The sequence below is a fragment of the Colletotrichum paranaense genome (assembly GCF_030867605.1).
Source record: "Colletotrichum paranaense strain IMI 384185 chromosome Unknown Scaffold_5.1, whole genome shotgun sequence".
Taxonomy (NCBI): domain Eukaryota; kingdom Fungi; phylum Ascomycota; class Sordariomycetes; order Glomerellales; family Glomerellaceae; genus Colletotrichum; species Colletotrichum paranaense.
In genome coordinates this window covers 318643-330653 of record NW_026848963.1, presented here as the reverse complement: position 1 = coordinate 330653, position 12011 = coordinate 318643, and the positions used below count along the sequence as shown (strand labels likewise).

General features: G+C 54.2%; 5 protein-coding genes across 5 annotated transcripts; 3 read left to right on the top strand and 2 right to left on the bottom strand.

Annotated features, from left to right (window-relative positions):
• Window positions 1-1446: 1446 nt before the first annotated feature.
• CPAR01_06410 (uncharacterized protein) lies at window positions 1447-1854 on the bottom strand (the record flags this gene model as incomplete). Its single annotated transcript, XM_060490682.1, has 1 exon — window positions 1447-1854. The coding sequence occupies one exon, from the start codon at window positions 1852-1854 to the stop codon at window positions 1447-1449; it is 408 nt and encodes a 135-aa protein (XP_060349556.1).
• Window positions 1855-4366: 2512 nt separating this feature from the next.
• Window positions 4367-5657, top strand: CPAR01_06409 (PfkB family carbohydrate kinase; the record flags this gene model as incomplete). Its single annotated transcript, XM_060490681.1, has 3 exons — window positions 4367-4514; window positions 4634-4828; window positions 4888-5657. 3 exons carry the CDS (start codon window positions 4367-4369, stop codon window positions 5655-5657), a joined length of 1113 nt encoding a protein of 370 aa, XP_060349555.1.
• A 174-nt stretch (window positions 5658-5831) lies between these two features.
• On the bottom strand, window positions 5832-7052 carry CPAR01_06408 (homoserine kinase; the record flags this gene model as incomplete). Its single annotated transcript, XM_060490680.1, has 3 exons — window positions 5832-6182; window positions 6252-6550; window positions 6623-7052. The coding sequence occupies 3 exons, from the start codon at window positions 7050-7052 to the stop codon at window positions 5832-5834; spliced, it is 1080 nt and encodes a 359-aa protein (XP_060349554.1).
• A 1139-nt stretch (window positions 7053-8191) lies between these two features.
• Window positions 8192-8596, top strand: CPAR01_06407 (uncharacterized protein; the record flags this gene model as incomplete). Its single annotated transcript, XM_060490679.1, has 1 exon — window positions 8192-8596. The coding sequence occupies one exon, from the start codon at window positions 8192-8194 to the stop codon at window positions 8594-8596; it is 405 nt and encodes a 134-aa protein (XP_060349553.1).
• Window positions 8597-10244: 1648 nt separating this feature from the next.
• CPAR01_06406 (cerato-platanin) lies at window positions 10245-10719 on the top strand (the record flags this gene model as incomplete). Its single annotated transcript, XM_060490678.1, has 2 exons — window positions 10245-10475; window positions 10534-10719. The coding sequence occupies 2 exons, from the start codon at window positions 10245-10247 to the stop codon at window positions 10717-10719; spliced, it is 417 nt and encodes a 138-aa protein (XP_060349552.1).
• Window positions 10720-12011: the final 1292 nt, after the last annotated feature.

Sequence of the window (12011 nt, the reverse complement as noted above, 5' to 3'; positions counted from 1 at the left end):
TAGGCGAGCGTGGGTTGCCATAGCGCTTCTGTCCATGGGGAGGAGGGTGGAAGATTGAGCGAGAACGGCCGAGCCTATTCCGCCAACCCCAACCCAGAAACCTATCAAATTCGCGGTTGGTGTCACCGTGCAGTGATTTGCTTGGTTGTGCGAGTCTAAACTAGTGCCAACTGCGAACTGGCTTTCGGGTGTCAGATTGTCATAGTTCCCATCGTGATGCCAAGTTCGATGATCGAAGAGACGAGCGACTTGTGGTGGTGTGAAGGCGAGGAAGTTGATGGAGGGGGGATGACGAGCGGTTCCCTCTAAGAGATTGACACTGAAGATGCAGGGGACGACGCTGGTCAAGGAGACGAAGCAGACTCAGAGGCAACGGCGATAGCTTGATGTCAGACACACACGTTCCAACGTCCCCATGGGCTCTTGGGGGGTTCCCGGTGATACCGATAAGGAACAGGCTGGGTGTTGTTAGACACGCCCTCCTCAACAGAAATAGAGACATCCATAACCCTTTCAAGCCTGGCTGGTCCCTGGACAGATTGTCACAATAGCAGAGCAGGAGTAAACAGAAAACCCCAGATACCAAACTGGGACTCCACAGATCCGTCGCATGACAGAGTCGCCTGGGCGCGCCAGTGAATACACAGCAAGTATCGCTGACCAATGTCACCGGAGTTTAGGCACTGTTACGTGGCTGGCTCCACGACTCGGTGTCGATGTTTGTGATGATTTTCAGGGACGGCATTAACTTGAGAATATGACTATGCGGAATTGCAGATCGCGCGGCGCCCTCCGTACCCATCGAAACGTCAGGTATCCATCAAAATGCTTGTTGAGCTGAGTTGGCATGGCATGGTACTCCGTATGGCATGGCTGGCTCCCAGGCTGTGCACCGGGGAAGCGTGAAGCGTTATTGACTCCTTGTCGACTACAATTTCCACTTATGAATCACAAGGAGCTTGGCTACGACAATATTGACTGGCACTGACAGCGCGGGTTGATATTCGCCTTGACAGTTTCCAGGTCCCTGCTTGGTGCTTGGGGTGAGGGAACTCGAGGCGAGCAGGAACAGAAGACAGAAACGGGGGACAGGCGAAAAGAAGGACAGGGAACTTGGAAGGGAAACCAAAAGCTTCGAGACGTTGAGGAGCTTGGGCCAGCTGCGGGTCCCCCGGTACATGCACGCCGGCTTCCCGTCCCTTTGCCCCCACTCACACCACACTACGTACCAGTGCTTACTTAAGGTGCCTTAGTAAAGGTACGAGGATACTTCTCTCTTCGACAATCCTCTCGGTCAACAGCCCAAGCAACCGTCACCAACACGGCCATCTGAACGGAGTACAACACTCAGCAGCCACCTCACACTTCCTTCGCTCTCACACCCGCGCACTATGAACCACAGACGCACCACTGACGCTCGCTATTACTACACCTTACTCTGGCGTGTCAGGGCCCGCTGGACGAACCGTCAGACTCGCTCAGGGCTAAGGCACGGCTGGTCTGCCACTTGAAGATTTGTTGACCGAGACGCGCATTGGCGTCCTTTTTCCGTCGTCTCCATCCATCCTCGCTATTATTCTCTCTCTTCAGCAACGGCTGGCTTGGCCATCGTAGCGCTTCCCGTTCCTGTTTTCGTCGTCCGTTCTTAGACACTCTCGTCGAGCTTCCGTCCTGGACTCTGGACTCTGGCCTCTTTGGATCGCAAGTTCTCCTTTCGCTGTGGTCGCCCCTGGGATTGTCCCAAAGAATCGTCGTAACATAGGTACCGCCCTGCCCTGCCACGCCTGCCAACCAAGACATGCTGGGGCTGGTTAGCGTATTCCCCCCCTGCCGCCGGGGGACCTGCAACCCCATGATCGCCCTTGTCGGCTGGGCATGCCTGGCCTGGATGGGGTTCTCTCGCTCGACATCACTGGCCAGTCGCTCAGGGCCAGATGGCGGACAGGGCGAACCGTTGAGGCTTGACTCTGGGCTCGTGAATTAACCCTCCGAAGATCGCACTGAGCCAAGGCCAATCTATTTGCCTGCCAACATGGTGGAAATTGCACCTAGGACAGTGCATCAAGGTATAAAAGAGATGACGGACAGATACACAGGGCAAAGCTACACACTGGCACGATACGCTGGTGGTTGGTAGGCAAGCCGGGACCTGGAAGCTCAGGGGAGCTCCATAGCTTCTTGGGCTCACCGCTTGGGGTTTAGATCCACCGTCCCGGGGGTGTTTGTGCCGCTGCCGCAGGTCGAATTACTCACTGAATTGGCGTCGGTATGATTGGCCACAGAAGAAGGACGATCGGCGCATGGCCAGATCGTTGGGAAACCTTGCCAGAATCCCATGTCCTTCTCGAAATGTCCACCGTCACAGACGGCGACCCACGACAGTTGTACGGCAATCGTTCTCCGACTTGAGGATGTTTGACGGTTCAAATTGCCAGGTTGGGCGGGTAAGCAAACAGCGCATCTTGAATCGGTCTTGTGCACCCCTACTCGGTGCGAACGGCACCTTCAAAATTGTTCCTCTCTCATCCGCGTATACTATGTAGTTCACTGCCAATCCTTGAAGCTTATGCAAGGTGTGGCAAGCTACACTTCAGACGGCGTCTCAATCTGTTGTTCGCTGTCCGAACTAGACCTCCGAACAACTCGGCGATATTCACCCCCCATGGACCATGAAGTCATGAACAAAACTCCATCGAGACGACAAGAACCTGATTCATGAAGAAGCCTTCGAAAACGGATCCTTGATGACGACGGCAAGGAGAAGCGCCGAAGAAGGAGGCCTAGAATCCCGAACGTTCTGATACTCGCGCCCATGCAAGCGGACGGATTAAAACCGAGAAGAAGAGGTCGGAGAGCGAGGTATCTATCGCCGAACATCAGACCAACCCGTCGCCGTGGGGGTCGTTCGGACAATTCTCTAATAGCTGGAACCACCAAAAAAGACACACGAATCAGGGCCGAGTCTGGGCGAGGGGAAAAGTTCTGAGAGGAACCACTGGCCCGGTTCCTCGATCAAGGGAAGGCCCTGGAGTCTGTTCCTTCTGGCGTGTGTCTGGAAATTCTGGTTCGACTCTGGTTATTCCCCAGCGCCGGTATTTTTAATAGCCCATGGCGTCTCGGACGGGGCGACGGCCGTGCGACGACGTCTGCCGCTCCCGTGTATGAAGTTTGATTCTTGGACCAGGTTAGTTGTGCTGGGGAGACTGACAGGATGCTTCGGCTCGGCTTCTTTGACAAGATTGTACCTTGAAAGAAGAACTACACTGTGGAAATCCATTATCGGGAATCCCATGGGGAGCTCATTCTTGCGAAGGAGGTCCAGACGGGGTGGCTTGACTGATACACGCCTCATCTGCGTCCGGCCACGCCGCGAATCTCTCATGTAGTAATTACGATTGGCGCCTACATGTGGCGCGATATCGATGGCCTCGTTCTACTGTTTTGCCTTCTCGAATGCCTACTTCACGTGTAAGTACGCATATGTTCCATGCAAATGCAAATGCAATGCTGTCTGAAAGGGTAGGTATGTATGCGCGCCGACGATTTAGATACCAACACGCACAAATAAGGATCATTCAAAAAGAAACATGCCGCCGGGCCTGGCTTATTCGAGATTGGTGATCAGGAACGCGTGATTGGCATCCAGGCACTCGGGAGTACCCTACCTATGCCTACCTCTCTGAGCCTCTTACATTGGAACACTCAGTGAGGCGAATGAGATGCGGACGATTTCACATTCACCGCTCATTCCCATGCTGCCCCTAATCCACGAATCCGAGGTGCAGTCTTCGCCTCAGTACCCAGTCACATTTCATGATCTCAGACACGCGGATCGCCAGGGAGGATTCTACGTTTCGGGGCGGTCGCGGCGAGGATACCGAACGCGGGAGCTTGTCTAAGATAAGAGATTGTCTCTGGACACACAGTGGCCGCGGCCAACGATACGTCGTTAAAGCCGCTGTGGCGTTATTGGTCCACGAGCTGTGATAATGGCGTTTGAAACATAGAGCAACAAGCTGGTGTGGCAGATATCATCTATTCGAGATCCGCGGATGAGCAAAGAGACGGGCCGGGCCCGGGAGATGGATGGACATCGTCGTAACAACCTTTTTGGCATGGGTCTCCCCCCCATACCTTGCGTACCTATCCATATTCTCCAGCCCTTCGCAGGGAGCGCAGCTCGGAATTACGAGGATCCAATCATTTCGCCTCACCCCGCCCACGTGTTTGGCTGCGGGCGAAAAGGTCTCAAACGGGGGCCGGGTGTGGTGTGTCTCTCTCAACAAGACCTCAAACTTCTGCCATCTCATTCCGGGGCGTAATGAGTCTAAACACCCCGGGACCTGCCAAACGTGAACAGCCAATCATGATGTCCGAATCGCCGGGCGGTCCGGAGCCGGGGATGGGGTCGCCGGCTCCGGCTTTTATTTCGCTCGGCATGGTTGTGATTGATGAGCTCCGCTTTCCGGACGGGAGAGTTCTTCGCGACGTTCCCGGCGGTTCTGGGTTTTATGGTGAGTGGAAGCTGTGGCAGCCGGACTTTGAGCCTCACCTATGGTTGGCTTCTTCCTCCTCGGTGTCGCTTTCTTGGGAATATTTCGGAGGGTGAAGCTCAGCTTCTAATATTGGTTAGGTACTCTCGGCGCACGCCTTGCCATTCCGCAAAATGAGTCTGCGAATGTGTGTTGTGTCATTACGGCTGGATCTGACTTCCCGACTGCTGTGAGACAGCAGATTGCGGGATGGGGTGTCACCGTTCATTATGACGAGACGCCGGATAGGCTGTCAACGAGAGGTCTTTTGGAATATGAGAATGATGCCTTTGGAAGTGAGTTGCTGATATCTTTCCTGCATGAATCACGTACCCGGACTAACATCGACTCGCAGAAAAGACGTTTCGATATACTGTGCCACCATTACACCCGAATCTAGCCCGGCTTCCTGAACCGCTTCTTCGATCCTCGGTGGTTCACACCCTAGCGACACCAGAAGATCTCGAACGTCATATGGAAACCCTCACAAACCTCCGCGGTCAAATGGAGAACCCAAGTTCCCTCATCGCATGGGAACCCTCACCTATCAACATTCACAACCGCGAGGCCGAGCACATGAGAGCCCTCCGCCTTTCGGATATCTGTTCTCCAAACGACCACGAACTCCTACGTATGAAGGGCATGCACGAGGGCCCTGGGATACCCTACAACAGGGCACTTATCGAATACCATGCCATCAACCTCTCCAGTGATATCAAGGCATCGGGGCATTCTGCATTGCTCGAGGAAGTGCGGAACAGACCGCGGGTCACGGTCATCAGGTGCGGCGAACAGGGCTGTCTCACGATTCCCCGGGGCGGCAACCCGATATGGCTGCCCCCTTTCTACGACCATGGCTCTTCGAAAGTCCAAGACCCCACAGGCGCCGGGAATGCGTTCCTCGGAGCATTTGCAGTTGCTTTTGCGAGAACGGATGACGCGGTGCTTGCGTCCGCGTATGGGTCTGTGGCGGCCGGCTTCGTTATCGAGCAGATTGGTCCGCCTCGGAGAGAGGTCATCGACGGCAGAGAGTGCTGGAATGGGGAGGCGTTTGAGGACAGGTTGAGGACATATCTGGACAAGGTCGCGACATGGTCGACCGATGGAGTACTGCAAAGCAAGTAGATCAACAAGCCTCAGGATGGTCACAGAACGGGTCGGACTTCCCGGTGGTCATCTGGGTATCATAACGAGATTCTAAATTTCCCGACCTCTAAATGCTTGATAACGTGGCCACTCGCCCAAATCCGTGTTCTAAGTTTTCAACCCTTTTCCCTTTCGCCAGCTCATTCTCACCTCTCACCGGATAACCTGCGTTCCCTCAGCGGGCTCCAGAATCTTCCACTCGCAGCCGACGTTCTTATCGGCGTTGTTCTCCCTGAGAATCTTGATGATCTTGTTGGCAATCTCCTCAAAGTTGCTCGTGGCGAGCGCGAGGATGGTGGGACCCGCGCCGGACAGGCAGACGCCGAGGAAGCCCGGCTGCGTGCTAGGGGACATGCCCTCGACGATCTGGCTCAGGCCAGGGATGAGGGTCTGGCGATAGGGCTGGTGGATCTTGTCTTGCATTGCCAGGTGGATGAGTTCCGGATCTGGGGGGGAAGTGCCCAGGGCTACAGGGAGAAGAGCTATTCTCTGCATGTTGAAGGTCTGCGTTTTGGGTTAGTCGAGGTAGGAAAAACGCAACGATGCCCCTTTTGGGGGTCAAGAGGCACTTACAACGTCGGGACGGGTGTAGTGAGGCGGCAGCACCTCACGGGCAAGGTGGGTGGGGACCTGGAAGTCGGGAATGATGGCGATGGCCTTGATCTCCTTGGCCCAGGGGAACTTGATGTGGTGGCCGATGCCGTGGGGCGGCTCCGGCGGGGTCTCGCCCGTGTCGACGCCGCCTGCCGGGGCGGGCAGGACTTCGCTGAGGGGGATCTCGATGCGCTGGACGTCTTCGGGCTTCAGGGGGCGGAGGTAGGTGCCGACGAAGCCACCGTATAGCGAGGCGCCGACATTGTCCGGGTGTCTCTCTGGTTTGTTTGTGAGTAACACTGCACTGGGGATGTCGAGGGTATCAATACTAGCGAAAGGGGGTTACTCACCAATCATCAAACAGAAGTCGAATAGTCTGTCCAAGCTGAGGTGGTCCAGGTGTCCGACCTCCTTTCCGAGCATGACGCCGGCAACGACAGCGGAGCCGGAGCTACCGAGGCCGCGGCCGAGCGGGATGGGGTTCTTGATGTGGACATGGGTCTCGACAGGGAACATCCGCTGGCCGTGGCAGCGCAGGACGTAGAGGGCGACGCGGGTGATGAGGTTGACGGACGGGTCGAGGCTGATATCAGAGGAGCCCTCACCCTGGCCCTCGTAGGTGAGGCGGCAGTTGAGGGGCTCCGAGGAGGAGGTCTTTGAGCGGTCGACGGTGACGTGCAGCTCGAGGTAAACGGAGAGGGCGAGGCCGATGACGTCGAAGCCGGGGCCGATGTTGGCCGAGGACGAGGGCGTCTTGATCACGAACGTTTCTTTGGTCATGGTAGGCGAGGCTGGCGGGCGGTGTAAGTTGGTTGGATGAGGGAAGGGGGTGAGTGTGTGAGTGTGTGTGTGGGCTGAGGAGATAGGATGAGGTGAGGGGTTCAGATCAATTCGGTGAGGCGGGGTGAAAGCTTCACGTCGATCGACGGTTGTCTCAATGGAGGTTATGGAATGGATCTGTGATACCTTCTGGTGGCTTTTACGTGAGACGAGTATGAAATCTCACGCAGAAAAGTGAAACTGAGAGTGAGTCTAGCTCAGTATTGCTTAAACTGGTGTCGTTCGTGACTCAAAAAAATTGGACGTCGCCCGATGACCGGAGCGTCTCAGCGGCCCGGCGCTGCTTCCTGGTGGGGTGAAGCCCTACAGTGTACACAGGTACGTCCCCTTCGAGTGCGGGGTGTCCCTCCGGGCGGCCATTGGCCAATGAGAGTACTGGTCTCAATGCACGGTCAGCTCTCAGCGCAGTGTCAGTGTCTTATCGCCCTGCTCCAAGGCTGAACATCCTCCACTCAGCGCACCTCACCTCACTGAAATGAGGTAACCACACCTGCAGCTCTATCTTATCTTATCGCGTAGCCTCTTCCTTCTCATCCAGTTTCCTTTGACTTTCTCTGCTCGGAGCCTCTTGCCAATGACAGCTGCATCTTGCAACTACATCTCATGCCTCATCCCGGGGTCAGGCTGTGTGACATACTGCTCACTGCTCTCAGCTTTCGACTGATTTCAGAAGCTGGTGGCATCTGTTGCCTTTTGACTCGTCGACTTACCAACACAACCAGCCTCGTCAACAAACTGCCAAGAGTTCCACACTCGGTCAAGATGCTCGTCTGATGATAGCAATACTTCAGGCGGACCACAGAAGTGTCGATCTCTTGAGGAGCTCCTCGTGATCTATCGCAGCGATTTGGATAGCATTCCCCTTGACAAGTTGGGATGTCATCCGTATTAATCTATTCTCTTCCCGGCCTTACATCAGCCCATCTCCAAACTCCATCTCGTATCGCCGTCTTCCTGCGAGCAACTCGCCTTCGGGTAGTCCCCGAGACTGCAGACAGCCGAGTCAGTAGCCTGACTGGGCATCTTTCTCCCAATACTCGAAATGATCGTGGCCCTCTTCACGAAGACCCGCCTTAAGCATGGAATGTAATTCCGAAGGACTCGCTGCCAGGAGGGGTCTCACAGTGACGACCATTCACCGCCTCCTCGTCGAAGATCTACCAGGAACTCCAAAAGCAAGCGGGGATCAGGACAAGAGCTCGTGTTCTGCCGAGCCAACCGCATACTCCACCGTCCATCGCAAATGCTTGCCAATCGCATCGGAAAGCTTCATTCTGGAGTTGCGGAGCTACGGATGGAGATTCATTCGCTATGCAGATGCCACAAGCGTTGTGGCCATGACCAACATCTATTCTCAGCTCAAAGACGATCACTTAGAGGAGCATCTCAAGAAAAGGGCGGCGAAGCTCGGATACATCGGACACCCCGCGGACGGCGACGCAGCGACCAACACAGCGATCGGCCCATTTGTCGCAGACGAGTGAGACTGCGCGTGCTGATCCGCGCTTGCGCGCTTGTAACGTTGCTCGACGCCGCGGATGGTCAGCACGAAGCGCTCCTTATGCCAATAGACGGAAGGCGAATGAGGGCTAAGGGCTACCAAGTTGCCCACTGCCCTACTGCTTCGCCATCATGAGCGAACTACGATTTGTTAGACTCAGCGCCGGCGCTCACTGGCGTCGAGGTCTCTCCTCTTCATGCTGTGCCCGTGGTTGCGGTACGTAGGTCTGATTTTTGGGGCTCATCTGAACGTGGGATGGCGCCCGCCACAGCCGTAAGCCCATGACGCTCGACGTTTGCATCGCAGAACGCCAGCCCCAATCCTCCGAGGATGCAAGCCCCGAACACTCGGATTCGGGGTTTTTCATGTCAAGTCTTTTTTTCCTCTTCCTGTACGACGAGGAAACAGTAAGGTCGCAGCGGGCAGCGGACGCATGCGTTGGCGAAGAAACCGTTTCTGGCGACCAGAAGCAACACGAGGAAAAAAGAGCCACCTGACGTTACGTCCCGCCGGCATTGTGTGGGGAAAAACAAGAGATCAACACCTGTTGGCGGGAAAGTCGCCCGACGCACAAATGAGCCAAGTCCTGCATATTGAATCGAGGAGGCTCCTCTGCGACGGCCCAAATAAGTTCAGAAGGATGTTATAAAAAAAAAAAAAAAAAAAAAAAAAAAAAAAAAAAAAAAAGCAAAATACTTTGTTCCAAAGAGCATACGTTGAGTTGTGATAGTCTCATTCGGAATCAGTTTACTTCTCCCTTCTCAAGCGGCTGGAAGGAAAGAGAGGCTGGCAAACCGGGGCAAAGTTGCGGAACCAGGGAATACTAAACCCAAATAACCTTAGCGGTGTTTAATTGCTAAAAACAGCCCATGATGACAGCCCTGTCGCATGCACCCGTCAACTACACACCGTCGCCGGTCCGTCGCAGCAGCAGCCAATTCGAGGCATCGCGTGTTTGTTCCCGCCCCATGCCATGAGCGTGAGCCCCCCCAACGGCGCTGGGAAATCGGGGCTAGTGAATACGAGAATAATCCTCGCCTCCTTCTAGCGGCCCTTTCCCCACGTCAATAAACCAGATCTGTGATCGGCAGTGCAGGTGGTGCTTTTTCTACAGACTACGGATTAACTCTCTCTTTTCCCTTGCTTCCCGTAAACTGCGCCGCTCAATACGAATTGAAGGAACCCTGGGGAAGGCTTGTCCCCTCTCCGGCAGTCATCCCATACGATGTGACATGTAGTACGGAGTCCTCGCCAAGCCGGCCAAGGGTCCTGTTGCCGGCCATGTCACGACATGACGCTATTGCCGGAGAGACCGCAACGTCATGGATGACTTTTTCCCGCCTTCTTGCTGTGTTTGTCGTTGGAGACCATGATCCGCTTCGGTTCGGGTCTGGTGATGGAGCCTAAAGTAGTGAAGAGGCTAATCATTGTTAGGGACGAGCTGAGATCGAGGCTGTATAAGAAGAGACCGAAGACTCGCCTCCTTCGATTAACTTCTCTCTCAACCTCATCAGCTTCTACACCAGCATCTCCAACTACTACAATCACACAACTCTAAAAACAAGCTTCCCTAGCTCCATCTACAACACCACCTCAACCACACCTTCACCACCCCAAACACCACATTCAAGATGCAGTTCTCCAACCTCGTCACTATCCTCTCCTCCATCGCCGCCGCGGCCGCCGTCTCCGTCTCCTACGACACCGGCTACGACGACGGTTCCCGCTCCCTGACCGCCGTCTCCTGCTCCGACGGCGCCAACGGCCTCATCACAAAGTACGGATGGCAGAACCAGGGCCAGGTCGCAAGGTTCCCCTACATCGGTGGCGCTGACGCCATCGCCGGCTGGAACTCCCCCAACGTAAGTTTCACTCTTCTTTCCTCATACCTTCGCCAACACTTGTTAACACACACGATAGTGTGGCACCTGCTGGCAGCTCACCTACAACGGCAAGAGCATCAACGTTCTCGCCATCGACCACGCTGGCTCCGGGTTCAACTTGGCTCTTGGCGCCATGAACGACCTCACCAACGGCCAGGCTGCTCAGCTTGGCCGCATTGATGCCCAGGCTACCCAGGTCGGTCTTGACGCCTGTGGTTTGTAAATTGCGACGACACTCAAGCGACTTAACGACAAGAACGGCATATTAATCAGCATCAAATAATTGGAGGGTGTTCGATTGGGAGGACACCCGACATTGCATGGAACCGGCGCTATTCAATCCTTTGGCATATGCATATCACGATACATTCCTTACATAGAAGCATAATCAATCATAATGAGATGGGGCTACCTGCCTCTGCCTATTTGCATTACATGAAAATTTCGTCGCTTGGGTGATACAAGCTTACTTGGTATTCATGAATGGCTTACAGTGAATCTTGAAGTTTTTGCTTGTTTTGACTTTGACCATTTAGCTACCGAACTGTTCCTACCTAGGCTCTTCAAGCTCCCATTGGATATCGCCTGACTATTGAGCATGGCTAGCAACAACCATCATAGTTCAAACTGCGGCTTGAAGTGGAACTTTGATGCATTCCACATCCATTGATCTGATCGACGCGATACGGAATGTTTAGCCCACAACTAACTACCTCAGATGATAAATAAGCCATGAGCCGGGAATATACTTGAGAATATTGAGAGGGATGAGAAGCTCGGCCTCATCAACTTTGTCTTGGAACGCATTTTGTAGACCCAGATTGACTATTTGCAGCTGATGAGGAAAGAAAACGAATTCAAACCGAGGGCATATGAAGTTATGTCGTATCAAATCAGAGCGCGGCTTCACTGCACAGAACCAGCCGCGGCACCCGCCCGATGTTCATCCGGAACCGGCCGAAGTATGGAGAAACCAAACCCGGATCCGTGTCGGGTAAAGTGGAGCTAATAGTCCGGTGACTTGAAAGTGTCGGTGAAGAAGCTCGGCATGGCATGGCTCGAAACGAGACCGAGCCCACAATTTATGCGGCATCTTGTTGAAAATTCTTCTCGCAACACCAATCTCAAATGGAGGCCTCTGCTCATCGACTTTAGTATCAGGTAAGTAAAGCTGCACATGGCGGAAGCCATGCTGGTAGCTGTAGAAGGCATGAAGATGGACTACTCCCATATGCCCATAGACTCAACAACAGCAAGACACCAGGAGTCATTCACACAATGTTTGGGCTTCCAAAAACCAGAAGAATATCTTCAAGGGAGCAAAATGTACACCCAATTACAAAAGCAGTTGCAATGTTGACTGACTGCGGTTGCACACCAAGACTAGCAAGAAGGTGAGCAATGACCAAGCGTGGAAGGTAATGTGGACGAGCCGCGCCTGTCTTATTGCCTCATATGGTTTAGTAAGCTCATTGTATTACCCAAGACAGATTGGCCAGGCAGTCTGAAGACATA